Source organism: Leguminivora glycinivorella, chromosome 4, assembly GCF_023078275.1.
Source record: "Leguminivora glycinivorella isolate SPB_JAAS2020 chromosome 4, LegGlyc_1.1, whole genome shotgun sequence".
Lineage (NCBI taxonomy): Eukaryota > Metazoa > Arthropoda > Insecta > Lepidoptera > Tortricidae > Leguminivora > Leguminivora glycinivorella.
Window position 1 is genome coordinate 22,999,007 of NC_062974.1, and position 16,329 is coordinate 23,015,335.

At 37.5% G+C, this 16,329-nt stretch overlaps 1 protein-coding gene across 8 annotated transcripts in view; it reads left to right on the plus strand.

Moving 5' to 3' along the window:
• LOC125225340 (PAX-interacting protein 1-like) overlaps positions 1–16,329 on the plus strand; it is a 194,384-nt gene that overhangs the window by 110,465 nt on the left and 67,590 nt on the right. For 5 of the 8 annotated variants that reach the window (XM_048129000.1, XM_048129001.1, XM_048129002.1 and 2 more), the window contains one exon: positions 2,299–2,430. The exons of the other annotated variants lie outside the window; for them this stretch is intronic. In XM_048129000.1, the coding sequence (XP_047984957.1) occupies positions 2,299–2,430 (132 nt within the window). The remainder of the gene's footprint in view (positions 1–2,298; positions 2,431–16,329) is intronic. 8 annotated transcript variants of the gene reach the window in all.

The following is a 16,329-nucleotide window of genomic DNA, read 5'->3' on the forward strand; positions in this document are numbered from 1 at the left end:
TTATCAAATCAACCTCAAAGTAAACTAACATTTTCATAGAACTAACGTGCTAGTCACGTAACTGTATGTGATTAACATCTTTCAATACTGCAAAGTATACTTCAGTGTTAGGTTTTCATGGAATTGTTGATTTACTTACTCGCGACACGGCACGACATGTGACGATTACGTGGTGCTATATTTATAGTTCTTATGGTGCCATAAGTCTATTAAGTCCACAGCGGATTAAGGCTGCTTTCAAAAAAAACGTCAAAATAATGTAAAATTGATAGTTTTAGTCGGTGAAATACTACACTTTCCGTTATCTAATAGATTTATTTAATTCAAATTTCAGTTAGAGCATCTTATTATCTTGATTTTTATAAGACTGAATTTTTGAAAACCAAGTCACTAAATTAGTTATGATTTTTTCTCTAATGCACGTTTAGAAAAACTCACGTATAGAGCTGAATTAGTCGATCTTATTTGTAAAATTTGGACGATTTTGATTACGAAAACAGGTAAATTTATAATTCGTATACCCTGTACTACAAACTTCTAAGACTACATTTTGATTATAAGGTTTTAAAAAAGAGTAAACTAGGCTAAGACGAATTCAATTTTTTTCAGAAATTACCTAAAATTAAGTGACAATTTCTTTGAAAATCTAAATCACATCGAAATAATTTTTGTACTTAATTAATCTGCAACGTTTACTTTAAATTGCTGGTATGCCTTAGTGATTATAAATTGCTATTATTTATTTTTGGCAATTTTTTGAAAACGAGCCTTCACCGGTACAATTATTACCACTTTTGGACATTTTCTCATATTTTGTTAGACCAAATAGAAAAAGTCCTATAATGTGATATATATTTATAAACTACTCGCAAAGCCCTTTAATTTGATACCACACACGGTATGATCAAGCGCTCGGTTGCGATTTCACTGTTTTTCACACGAAAGCCCTCTTAAAGAAAATATTTAACTGATAAACGCTCATTCATTGTTAGCATTTATTCACCGATTTAAAGCAGATTATATGTAACTACTAGTCTCACCAACCTTTCAAGCAGACTTATTACTGCATTGGTAAAGCGCCTAACCCAATTAGCTGTACCTGTCCAGACCACTTTAGTACAAGCATTACTTAGTTTTACTGAAGAGTTGTCGCAAGCCGCAACAACTAATTAGGTGTTTCCTTCATAACAGGTTATTGGCGTCACGGTGGCTGTGTTGGCTAGTCTCAGCGTCTATGACACGGTCCTCATTCATACTTGCGTCCATGCGACATAATTCTAGTTCGTTGACGTGAGAGACGGCTAATTGCCTGCTCTCGCCCACTCGGTGCGTGACTGATTCTTCGCCTTCCTCGCTGTCTTCCTCATCTTGATTGGCATCTGTATCGCTACTGTGTCCCGGTCCCGACCAATTGCGAAACTAGACTGATTTATTTATACCATCAACGATAACATCTTCCATCTCTAGATCGCTCATTGTCCTCGTTTAATTGCGGCTGAATCATTCCGATGGAGCGTATCCAACGAATACTTTGTTGACAAGTTCAGTGTCAATCAATTTGACTTCAGGACTTTCCACGATGCAATCGCATCCGCTGGGATTGACAGGGCCTAACATAATTGACTGTAATAAGTAATGTATGAAATGCTTGCTTGCATTGACCCAATGTTACTGACACTCCTGTAACTCCCGTTGCCTTGCCACTAACAGAACGTCACCGCTTTGTTATTACTTCTTCACCCCGCTGAGAATGTACTGCTTCGCTCGGCTCTTGTGATGCAACGATTCAAAGTATATAGGGATAACAATCATTAATCTTTAGTTGGATATGCTATTAGCTTTCGAAATAATAGTATCGTACCTGCTCAATATTTTAGTATTGACAAAACTATAAAAGGGTGAGAAACTTATTATTACGTTTTTGGTTGCATAAAAATAACTAACATTTTTGTGCTAGCGCACGTACTTAGCGCAGATATATTTACGATTTGCTTTCTAAAATAACATTGCGCTAGTTTACACGAAGCCAAAACACTGTTTTATTTATCTCAAACAATCCCAACTTGCACACGTCTGGCTTCACCTTGAATTCGACTGATATTTTGTAGGTACTCTAACCTAAAACGAAATGCTTTCAAACAGTAGAGAATAGTCCCATTATAAACCATCGGCTTATCTGCTTCAATCTTCAAGGGCTTTTGTGTATAACCTTTCAAATGGGAGCGTATGAAGTACGTGGAGCAGATAAGTCCTGTGAGCCGTCGCTAGGGCTGTGGTGACGTGGTGGTGTGTCGGCAGCATCAGCGGGCTGGCGCTGGCGCTCGGCGGCAGCGGCGCGGGCAGCCCCTCGTCCACGGAGCCCCGGGAGCAGACCGCGACCTCCTCTCGCGCCCCCTCGCCGCCCCCCTCCGAGAGGCAGCCCCACACCAGGTAGACGCACTCCGACCGGCAAATGTTTGGTTTTTCTGGCTGTGGCTGTTTCTTTTCCTCTTCTAACGAAAACGTTGGCATGATCAAGAATTCAATTAATTCAATGCTAAATAATTTATATTGTATAACGTTTCAATTGTCGTAACACTTGGAATTTACAAACAACACTGCGAGCTTTTGAGTTTAAATTGCATCAAATATATGAAAGGTCATGCTAACGTTTTCGAGAAGAGACACTTTGTTGAGGTGTTGGTATTATTTTCGTTTGTTTGGTTTTAAATGGGCTGTGGTTTGCAATTTATGTGTTGTTCCAATCATACTGTAACGTTCATCGTCTTTGTGCATGTGTGCCTGATATATCTGTGGTGTTCTTTATGTTTGGTGGTAGAGCTATATTTTGTTTTTGTTTTGCAAATTGTATGTCTTGTGTCCTTTTTTTGTCGACTCCGTGGAACGCCATTATCCCAAATGTTGTTTAGGTTTTTTACTCCGAGACACGTGAGTATTATTTGTAATAGGTGGCTATAACGATGATCATTACCTGCTCCGAGTCGTCAATAACAGAGATAAAGTAGGCTATACATTATTCAACAAGCAGTATGTTTTAATTTGTAATCGTGAAGAACAATATCGCTGTCGTTCGTATTTCTCTAACAATCTTTCAAATTGAAACTTTTATAGTTTGCCGTAGCCATTATGTTTCTGTTAAAAGATAGTAACAGGCGCTATAAAGTCACATCCATCTAATAAACGTCCGGATGAAATCATAAAGAAGTGTATAATAAAATAAAGACCAGTCGAGGCTATAATTAAACGATCTACCATATCTGATCTTACATATAACTCCAGCAGGTTATATTGCAGAATCCCAGTAAACGTACACTTTCATAAGTGACGTCATGCTACAATTTACCCAATCAGCCACTTTATTATTAACGATTACATGGCCCGATATAGAGAAAGCCCACTTTACTGTTTACACCCTTATTAGCCATTATTAGTTCCTGATAACGTCTAGTTATTGGAATGAAATGTGCCGTAAATTGTAGGACGTACTTAAATTCAGGTTTCCATTAGATATTCTTATCTTTGGCACTCAAACCTGTCTCAAACAGGTGCCATTTGATTATTTTACCCTATAACAGGTTTATCTTTACTATTAGAATTCATTCATTAAGTGGGTACGGCTACCTCTTCTTATTACCCACTTTTGCTGCTCACTGTACATTATTAATTAGCTATTAGTTAAATCATATTGACCAAATCGTATCCTGCAATAAGAATAGTAATATAGAATAGTCGGTAATTATTACAAATTACGCACCAACGCTAACATCAAAAGCTCATTGCGGCATTTAAAACCGACATTAAACACATCGCTTAATTCAACTCATAATTTGACGATGCGCCCGATTCGGAGTCTTACGTCATCGTCCAAAAACAGAATGGCAACGCTGTCAATGTAGATTTGTTGTGATTCCTCTTGTGGGTTGATGACTCCGAACGTAGATGTCATGACAAGGGTACCGGCGCAGGCGCAAGCTTCAGTGGGCGGTGTTACATTGTCGCCGTCATTAAGCGCTTGTACACATTAAAACCACATTATCGACAAATTTTATACCATATACACTGCTGTACATGGTCAGTCATTTCTAATCCTGATAATTCTATCATGACAAGACACGGTATGTGTAGGCGTAATCGATTACGTCCTACAATAGGAATAGGTAGTTCAAGCCCTAAATAGGAAATGCAATTCGGTTTTACGACGTTAATACGCCCTTAAAATGTAATGATTCAACTTGGTAGTAGTTTAGTTCGTAAGGGGGTCTCAGGAGCTCTAAAAGCTGGAACAACCTTAGTGAAATGTTATAAAAAGAATACGAGTCGGGCCTATTAAGCAGTCGCGTCAATCAAATTAAATAGAGCACGTTGGTCTGGAAAACATCATGAGCTCTAAAACTTTCGATAACACAACAATATTTTTTACTCATAGACCGTAAGTGTTCAAAAACAAAGCCACTTTACATAAGTATGATTGTTCCATATCAGTAAGACGAACTCGTATTGTATTGAGTACCGTATAAATAATACGTTTGCTATCCGCCTACATGTTCGCACATTATCTTTTGTCTAGCATCTCTAGAAAACCGTCGAACTGAATACAAAACAAGACATTCATCATCACTGTCAATAGTTACACGAGCGCAAGCTGTTACCTCATAGAATCAGGACTATTTGTTGCCAACACACTCGAGGAAAACGTGATATCTGTCAATTATGTTATGTACAAGTAATTCTTAGCCGAGTTCAACTCGATCTGGTAACGTGAGCAATTACTACTGTAATAGTTCGCTAAGTGATTTTGTGGTCTATGGCTTATGCGCCCGTGGTGAAGGAGGATTTCATATGTTACTTCTGTATTCTGTAAATAACTGCTCTTGCGCCGGGTAAAAAAGATAAATTACCTCTTCTGAGCTCTTAACAGCTATGGCGATTTTCCATCACTTATCTAGTAGTAAAAAATGCTTTCAATAATTTTATATCCCACTTAGCATTTGTGAGAAAGAACAAGTTGCTATTGCTATGTTACTTACCAATCATTTATAGTGAGATCTGATGTGCTTAATTGCTTATTGTACTTGTGCTTAATATCGATTCATAACGTATGCGGAATGAAATCTGCACAAAATCCAATGTCATATTAAATAAATATCTGTTATGTTTATTTAATAAAGTATTGAATCATATTAAATGCAAGAGTTTGTTTTCTCCAATGCGAAGATTCTAACAGAAGTTGTGGTCCATCGCTGTAGACAACACCAATGTTAGCATCAACATCAAGTTCCAAATTTATCTTCCATAGGAAAACTTTTTAAGAAAGCTCCGTATGCTCGACAAGTCGACATATTTCACAATCATGTCTGCAGGATCATGGGTGTTCTTCAAGGTCTTCGCATTGGGCCATAGGATATTAGTATCCAAGAAATTACATACAGTTTCGCTACGTTTTTCTTCTCGATTGACCATGATTTCAAGAAAAGGAATCCAATGCCAATGAAACTTACTAAATTAATTGACAGACATGTAAACTTTAAACTTTCATTTATACATGATTTTAGTTTATTTATTTACTTACTTTGTTCGTGATCAAAATTTTGTGCAGATTTCATTCCGCATACGTTACATAGAGACAATTGTCTGAGTATTTAGTAATTTTTGTTAAGTACAGTCAGCCAAACCGCTTTTCGACCTTGTTTTTAAAATAGAGTCGAAAAGTGGTAAACCACTGGCTGACTGTACATCTAGTATGAAACGTTCTCACGTCATGAACATACGATGTAGGAATTAAATAAAAAACTTACACCACACAAAAAAGAAGTAGCGCTAACGTTTGCATAAGAAGAATAATAATCGTTGGTACTATAGGATTTAGGAATACACAATTTGTAAATATAAAAAAATATAACCTAAAGTAAACGAATTCAAGAATAAGTAAGACAAGCACAGTGCTAATTCCACATAACACCTGAAACCTCTACCGACAACTGGATACAGGCTTTATCAGTTACTACAACTGCCTGCCTGCTTTACAAATAATAATAATTAATTATAATTATATTTATAAAACTGTGTAGTTACTTAGTTAGAAATAATATATTCAACTGCACAGTATAGCTTCATAGTCTGAAACTATACAGCGTCCACCTGATGTGTTATTTAGTAGTGTCTCTCAAGTTAATTTGCACGCTCCACTTGCAACCCCTCTAGGGTTAGAGGCTGTTAAGTATTAATAGCGCGTGTCTACTGGCCAAGCTTGCAGGGTAAATAAAAAAGAACAGCTGGGGGAATTATTAGACGCCAGCTTTTCTATCTTGGCGCCAAGGTAACGTTGTAAATGTCAATGATAATGCTGGATAACGAGGCAGGTCAGCCTTTAAACAAGTTGAATATTATGTCCATCTGATTGCGACCATTAGTACTACATATGATTAGGAGTGTTTAACTTTACACAACGCCTTTGTCAGTATATCTGCCAACATATCATTTGTATTAAGATACTCAATAGTAATCGTATTACTATTCACAAGTTGCCGAATAAAGTGGTGGCGAATATCTATATGCTTACTCCTAGCATGATGTAAAGAGTTCCTACACAATTTCTGCGCTGACTGATTGTCATTGAAAATTGTCGGCACAATTTCTTCGTTAATAATTTCTTTTAGAAATGTACGAATAAACAAACCCTCTTTACAGGAGTTCGACAAAGAATAGTATTCGGCTTCGGTTGAGCTAAGGCTAACTGTTTTTTGTTTACAACTTGCCCAAGTAACAATTGACTCACCTACTTTGAAGACATATCCCGTGTACGACCGCCTGTCCACGGTGTCTCCACCCCAGTCTGCATCTGCGAATCCAGTGATGTCCAGCTGCTTGCCTTTCTTAAAAGTCAAACGGAGATCCATGGTACCTTTCAAGTAGCGCAGGACTCTTTTCGCCGCTTTCCAGTGGGTCTCTGTAAATGATTCATTAAATTGACTTAAGTAGCTGACTGCGTACGCAATGTCTGGTCGGGTACAGATAGCAATATACATTAGTGAACCTACTAAACCTCTATAATCATAGGTATCATCTCTTTGATTTCCCTTAGGTAATTTAAGTCCGGTTTCCATAGGAGTAGGCGAACACTTACATTCTTCCATTTTATATTTCTTCAGCACCATCGCGATATAGTTCGATTGATCAAGAGTAATTTGGTTTTCTTCCCTACACAATCTCATACCTAATACTTGATGAGCTGGCCCTAGATCTGTCATGTCAAATTCTTTCATTAACTTGACTTTGACATCTAGCTTATCACGTTCATTACCTGTTGAAAACAATATGATGTCGTCAACGTAAAGAGCAATGATTATAAGCGACCCCTTTTGGAGCATCTGGATCGCACGTACCCGCCAATAATCCGGAAAGTATCGAACCCGATGAACTGTCATATTCCGAAGTTTCCGTACTCTCCTCCTCTGGAATATAAGTTTTATCGGCCGGATCATCACATTCACTAGAGCTAGACGAATCATGAATTGTGATCGTACTCGTTCGATCGCTTGTATTCTGAGAATTTGTTATCAAATTAGCAACATCAGACGTACCACTCACTACAGACGTTTCTGTTTGTACAGAAGATGGGTCAGACAATTTGAACTCAACATTTTTATTTACATCTGCATTTTTAGTTTGTGTAAATATTTCAGTTGACACAATGACATTGTCAATGTCATCATTTGATGCTTTTTCAATGAACGTATTTTCTAAAAAGGTTACATCTCGGGCTTTGATGCATTTTGTTGGTTGTTCCGGGTCTACGAGCCTGTAACCCTTTGTATGCTCACAATACCCAACAAAAATGTACTTTTTGCATTTCGGATCTAATTTCGAACGCTTTGAAGTCATAGCATAAGCCACAGAACCAAAGATACGTAAATGACTCAGTGATACCTTTTTGCCACTCCACTTTTCTTCAGGAGTGCTTCCCAGTACAGCTTTCGTAGGACAACGGTTCTTAACGTAGACTGCCGTGTTGACAGCTTCCGCCCAAAATTCGTTGCTCAGGCCTGCATCTTGTAGCATGCACCTTGCCGCCTGCATCACTGTCCTGTTCGCGCGCTCCGCGACCCCGTTCTGGGCAGCACAGCCAGGAACTGTTGTTTGATGCACGATGCCATTGCTCCTGAAGTATGCCTGAAAAGCAGAACTGGTGTATTCCCCTCCATTGTCGCTGCGTAGCGATTTTATCTTTTTACCTGTCTGGTTCTCTACTAAAGCCTTAAACTCTTTGAACCTATCAAATACTTCACCTTTTTTATTTAAAAAGTACACAAACGTCTTCCTAGAATAATCATCTATGAAGAGCAAGAAATATCTAGCACCGCTGAATGAGGCCGATGGTAGCGGTCCACAGACGTCTGTATGCACTAAACCCAGGACCTCTTTAGCCCTGTTGTGAGATTTCTTCGGAAACGGTACCTTACTCGCTTTGCCTTGGACACACGCTATACACGTTTCAAAATCTCTACTATCATACGATATACCAGAAGCCATACCTTTTCTTAAAAGTTCCATGCTTCTTCTGTTGAGATGCGAAAGACGACGATGCCAAACTTTCTCTGAAGCTGCAGAGACAGTTTCGTCGCTAGAAACCGCACGCTCCTCCTCCACTGCTGCGTTGGCCACCTGTTTGTTCTGTAAAGGAACCTTCGAACAAGCCTCAACAGTGTCAAGGATATACACGTCATTTTTCAAAGTAGCCGTCGCGGCAATAACCCCATTATCTAAAATTTCACAACCATCGGAGTCGAATACTATCTTATAGCCTTTTTTAGCCATGGCGCTTACTGACAATAAGTTAGCTGCTAAGTTAGGTACATAATACACGTCACTTATAGTCTTTACATTGCCATTACGTTGTTCCACGTTAACATTGCCTCTACCAGCCGTAAATAGTTTATCTCCGTTAGCCACAGTCACTTGCAACGATTTATCTGACTTCATGTCACTCATCATGTTCACATCTCGACAAAGATGACTCGCCGACCCACTGTCCACGTACCAAAGATCACTTTCAACGTTCACCGACAGCGCCGTGAGCAGAACCTTTGACGATGACATCACCTTGCTACTTTTCTTTTTGTTCAACGTCGGACAATCTTTCTTGATATGTCCCATCTTTTTACAAGCAAAACACCTGGGAGGCTTCCTCGCAGCCGCCAGAGCTGTAACTCCATCTCCGTCGCGTTTGCTGTCCTCACGTCGCAACGTCTCCTGCAGCAACTTCGCCGATACAACATCGCTAGTCAACTTGAGGTCTGAGTTCTCAATTGCCATGATCAGCGGGTCGTAGTCCTCAGGAAGTCCGCTCAGCATGATTACCGCAACAAAGTCATCATCCAACTTTGCATCGATATCTTGTAACTGTTGTGCGACGTTCGTGATTCTGTTTACATATTTTTCCATACTTTGACATTCCGTCAACTTTGTGCTAAACAAAGTTCGCAACAGGCCTAGTCTCCGACATAATCCCTTATCTTCATAAGCATTCTGAAGATTCTTCCATGCTTTGTGTGCCGAGGTCACGTTCCTTATGTGCACGAAGGCCGTCGATTGCGCGGATAATGCAATGCGTGCGAGCGCTTTCTGGCTTTTCTTCGCATCTTCGGATTTTTTCTCGTCAACCTCTTTTTCCACAAATTCCCATAGATCTTCGTGAATCAACACCATTTTCATCATAAATTTCCAAGAACTATAGTTTTCAATTCCCTTTAGTTTTTCCATTACGAGTGGAGCTGAGGAACTTATACTGGACGACGCCATTGCCGTCGGCAACCGTATTAACTATATTCACTTTTTATCGCTCAAAACTTGATTTTTATTGAAAGAGCGCAGGCCCATGACCTGATGGAAGGAAACGATGACTTGGTTATGAAGATGGTTTATTACATGATTAGGTACTCAATTTGGATGTTGTCTGTGAAATAAAAAATAATTAATACCACCTCCTTTGGTACGGGGGGAAATACAACAGAATCGAAAACGTGGAAGATTAATCTCGTGCCTCAGAAACCTCCGAATGCCAGTGCAGCGTAGCCGAATGCACAAACGCTCACGATTCGTAGCTATCTATCTCTATCGCTCTTTCGTATGGGCGCGACAGAGCCAGACCACATTTCTGCGCCGTTTTGCATCGCAGAAACGCCATTCGGCTACGGGGCCAGGTGGAGGGGGGACGGGTCGAGAAAAAGGGGGGGAAATATGGCGACCGACCATCATAGATATTTATTCACATCTCGAGTCCTATGGCACCAATCTGTTCGAGCGAGGTGTCATTTGAAAGCTTATTAAACCTACTTTAATTGTTTTCAAATAACTATGCTCATAAAAGTAACCGTTTAGGAAATATTTGAAAATATGTGTTTTTTTATCGCGCATGAATTGCACAAGTACTAGTAAAAAATGCGTCTAACTCAATAAATAATAACTTTACCGCAATTGATGTTATTATAAAATTTTCGCGACTATTCATGCTCTTTCTAAAAATATAAGTTTCTTTGGTATATGATAATATATAACCATGTAATTAAGAATTTTGTTTGGCAGGGGTTATCCTCCAGGTCGCATAAACGGGCGCTGACCGTAGTAAAGTATTCAATATTTTTGAGGTCTTATTTTACGGATCCATATGTGAGAGGTATCGTTTGAAAGATAATTAAACCTACTATAATTGTTTACACATAACTATAGTATTAAAGGTAGCTGTTTACATAATATTTGAAAATATGTGTTTTTTATCGAGCATGAATCGCACAAGTACTGGTAAAAAATGCTTCTAAGTCAATAAACAATAACGTTACCGCAATTGATGTTATTATAAAATTTACGCGACTATTCATGAGCTTTCTAAAAATATAAGTTTTATTGGTAAGTGATAATATAACCATTAAATTACGAATTTTGTTTCGTAGTGGTCACTCCGCCGGTCGCATAAAAATGAGCGCTGACCGTAGTAAAGTATTCAATATTTTTAAGTTCTTATTTTACGGATCCATATGTAAGAGGTATCATTTGAAAGCAAATTAAACCTACTATAATTACTTTGTATAACTATAGTTATAAAGGTAGCTGTTTACAAAATATTTGAAAACATGAGTTTTTTTTTTCGAGCACGAGTTGCACATATACAGATAAAAAATGCTTCTAACTTAATAAACCATAACTTTACCGCAATTAATATCATAATAAAATTTACGCGAAATTTCATGCGCTTTCTAAAAATATAAGTTTTATTGGTGTATGATAATATATGACCAAGTAATTACGAATTTGGTTTAGGAGGGGTCACTGCGCCCTGTCACGATATTGGGTGCTGACTGACCGTCGCCAAATTTTCTACGTTACTCAGATCCTATTTTACTGATAAATTTGTGAGAGGTATCATTTGAAAGCATATTATGCATACTATCTTTATTTCTAATATCTCAAGTCGAAACTGTAGAAGTTTACAAAATATTTGATTAGTAATATGTGTATTTTACTGTGCATGAATAGCATTGGCATTGATAAGACACGCTTCTAGCTCAATAAATTATAGTTTTCCGCAATTGAAATAATAACAAAATAAACGGAAAATGTATGACTTACACAAAAAATAAGTTTGGTTTGTATTGCATAAACAATTAATTTGAATTTGTTCAGCTCACCTACTGCGCACCATCATATAAATGAATGTTCACCGTCGTTGCCTTTTTTCATGATTTTTCAGATTTTATTTCACTAATCGTATATTCATAATAAATATAATCTATCACGTATCGAATTCACTTATATACTTAATTGATCAGTAAAATAAAATCTGTAAAATGATGAAAAAATTAAGGCAACGGCGGTGGACATCCGTTTATATGACGATTGACCGTGCGCAGTGGGTATGGTGGACAAATTAACATTAATTGTTTAAACAAAACTAACAAAACTCATTTTTTGTAAAGGCCATACATTTTGCGGTTCATTTCGTTATTATATCAATTGCGGAAAAATATAATTTATTGAGCTAGAAGCATGTTTCACTCGTATCAGTGCGAATGCTATTCATATACAGTAAAAATACACATATTGTCAAATATTTTGTAAACTTCTACAATTACGACTAAAATTATTAAAAATTAACGATAGTACGCATAATATGCTTTCAAATGATACTTCTCACAAATTGATCGCTAAAATAGGATCAGAGAAATACATATAATTAGGCGACGGTTAGCACATATTTACGTCACGGGGGTGCAGTGACACCTGCTAAACCAAATTCGTAATTACTTGGTTGTATAATATCATACATCAATAAAACATATTTTTAGAAAGCATATGAAATGTCCTGTAAATCTTATCATAACATTATTTGCGGTAAAGTTATTGTTTATTGGTCATGCACCAAGATACAATCTTTAAAATTATGAAAACGGCAACGAAAATGGTCATCCATGTATATGACGGTGCGCAGTGAGTATGATGGATAAATTAACATTAATTATTTATGCAATACTGACAAAACTTATTATTTGAAAAGGTCATACATTTCGCCGTTTATTTTGTTATTATATCAATTGCGGAAAAAATATAATTCATTGAGCTAGAAGCATGTTTTACTCACATCGGTTCCAATGCATATTTTCAAATATTTTGTTAGCTACTACAGTTACAACTAAAATTATTGAGAACTAATGATAGTACGCATAATATGCTTTCAAAAGATTCCTGTTAAATAAAATAGGATCTGAAAAATATAGAAAATTTGGCGACGGTCAGCATCCATACGTGGCCGGGCGCTGTGGCCCCTACTTTACCATATTTGTAATTACTTGGTTATATAATATCATACACCAATAAAACTTATGTTATTAGAAAGCGCACGAAATTCCGCGTAAATCTTATACTAACATCAATTCCGGAAAAGTTGTTGTTTATTGATTAAGAAGCATTTTTTACCAGTAGATACTTGTGCGACTCATGGTCTATAAAACACATATTTTCAAATATTTTCTAAACAGCTACCTTTATGATTATAGTTATTTATAAAAAAATATAGTAAGTTTAATTAGCTTTGAAACGATACCTCTCGCATATGGATCCGTAAAATAGGACCTCAAAAATATTGAATACTTTACTACGGTCAGCGCCCATTTCTGCGACCGGGCAGAGTGACTCCTGCTAAACCAAATTCGTCAGGTCGCCGATTCGGGCCGCGACATCTAAAGTAAAAGTAGTCCTAATGATAGCGCAAGCTAAGAAATAAAGGTAATGAGGAGCAGAAACACCAAGTTGCTCACAACCGAATATTCTATAATTTGGTAGGAATTGAATTAATAATTATTATTTTTAGCGGATTTCCTCCTCTACTATGTATAAAAGGTAAAGAAACAGTAACGACCATGACCTCAGTAATGAAACAGCTAGTACACATCCATGACACATTGCAAATACCAGGAAAGCTCACCACGCGACATCATCCATGATGTCAACAGTGCTGTAACAACAAGCGAATACAGTAATGTCATAATTATGACGTACTCGTTACAAAACTTTCCTTCCTGGTTGGTATCTACTCGTAAACCATAAGGTTCAATAGGAATCAGTAAAAAGGAAAATGAAGTTGTCTCCTAAAACAAAATTGCGTTTGACTTGAAATTACGATGCAAGAAAATTTGCGCACAATCTGTGTGTTCCTCATTATTATGTCACTTTTTTATTTATTTTTTTCCAAATGGCATTCAAAATAACTACTCCTAGATATGCAAATACAATAACGCTTACAAGAACAAGGTTGAAGAACTAAATAAAGAACAAAGTTGCATACAAAATCACTTCCTTGAGCAGAGTCATGCAAATTGCCATTAATACGAGATACCGCAGTTTCCGTGTTCAATTATTTTCTGTGGAGGAAATGACTATCGCAACAATACAATAGGCATAGGCACAGTAAAGTAACAACAATCCAATCCGAGTTTCTCCGTGAACATATATAGTATGTGCCAAACTATCGATAACTCTTTAAATACCTATATAAGATGATGGTAAATAGCATATTGTTCACCAGAGTACAATTCATTCCGTCGATCGATCAAATTCCGCACCAAAACCGCATGCAAGTTCCTGAACCGTCTATATGGAATGGAGTGTATGTACCTAAAGTAAGGGATTACCAGATTTGTTAATCTAATAAATTACTTCTCAAAATCGTAATTATTAAGTATTCGGAAGCATATGGTAAAATCCCGTAATTCGCATAATTACATCATGGAGTTGATATAGTTTTCTCAAATTGATTATGAGATGAATGGAATTCTATTGATGTCCTATTAATTTAATATCTCTATATTGTATTATTGCAGGTATACAATTCCATGTTCGCTAGAAATAAATGTCAACAACGTTTCATCTCCATCTGTCAGTGGAACAAGTCATTCAATTATGTTAGTCTGTACTCCCGGTAGATCCGTTATACTGTGTCAGCAAAGTAGATTAAAAGAACAATTGCTAATTTAAACAATGGAACTAACAAAACGATTTGTAATTTTTTTTGTTACTTAAATGTTAGCATAATATACATACGTATAGCAACCGTTAGTGTCTTGTAACGACCATTATGGTTTTGCATTTCCGTATGATTTCGATTCGTTCAACTGTAGTACATACCATGAGTCTTTCATTTTTACACTTTTTACCCAGTTTAACATCTTCCACGCCTATCTCGCGTTCATTAGCATTTTCCGATTACTTATTTGGATTCAACAAATAGAAATCTCAAGTTTAGTGTGGTCATTGATCAACAGTCTCCTAGCTCTTTCCCCTTATTATTGTATACTAATTGTAGTTTTACAATTTACGTAGTCGTACCCCCGTAAAGAGGCTCCACGTCGGTCCGTTACTCGCCTAGCAACTGCCAACCAGAGCCGGGTTCGTCGCCCGGCGAAAGCTTCGGTCTCAATATACCGACCTCATAGATCCAACATTCGCAATTCATCATTATGTTGCTGCCAATCACTTGTCCATGCTTAGGCGACACGTTGCCGATGCCGTGGCGTGCGAGAGCGAACTTAACTGGGTGACCTATTGTACGCCTTACAGTAAGAGTATTTGCAACTCAGGAGAAAGCCTTGCACGTTATATTAACGTTTTTTGTCGGAGTTTGCAATATACTGTGCAATTTAGTTCACAACTTCACACCGATGTAGAATTTTGATTGATAACCAACCAACATTTTTTTTAACTGGACGTTTAATCAATTCAATAAATCGTCTGTATTCATACCCCTACAACATTAGAAGCAGGAAGCATTTCAGTAGCGGCTGAAAATATATTGAAAATTCCAGCTCCAACCTATAATAAATCTTTGCCAATTTTCAAATTCCGGCTGCTGGCACAGAGTTATTATTACATTATATACGCACATGTCACAGCATCTGTCAACTAGTAGTCAAATAGTAATCGTAAAATATCGAGAAATATAACCCCTTGAAATAACAAAATAATTCGGTAATATTATTTTTACGACTATAAATAACGACTATATTTTGACGACGTTAGAGAATCGTCTTATTAGCTGCTAAATTGTTTTCTTAATAAAGCTCTTCTTAATATTTATATTGCTACAAATCAGAAAGGGGTGGGCCTTTCGCCAAGAAAGTTAAACTCGCAAATATGATACAGTGCTGTCTCCAGTGTCCCCTTCATGTGTGCATATCCATACACATAAATTCGATTATGATACTTCCAACAACCTGGTGGTATCAACTCGTTGCTCCGGTTCTGCTGGTAGAGGTGCCCTTGCCCTTAGCAACTACGCTCACGTCACTCCAGTGAAACTAATCCTTAGTGGTTGTAACCGCAGCTCCGGGATGCGTCCGCGCACCCGACCGTACAAGGACTCCGGCTTACGTCATCCACGACACGACCATCAGCCATCGCGATGCTAACATGCACTTTCTCTACAACGTTTAAAGTTAACAATCCCCTGACCACATAAAGTTCTAGACAATTCACAATCACGTTGCAGTCACTTCAATGCAATGTACACTTTAGAACACCGCAAGTACCCAGTTCAAATTATTTTACACAATGACGTCAACTTTAAGCTTCTCTTACCATGTTCTCTACAAAATGGAACGGTCCATGACGACATGAAAGAATGACATCAACTACCGTCGCATTTTGCAAAATTATATGACGTCACAATAAGCTAATGTGCCTTAAATTGTATTCTCGGCATGAGTACAAAGATTAAATGGGATCATCCGGTTTGAATGATGATTACGAAGAGTACATGTTTTGCAAGTTTGCACGGCAAAATCG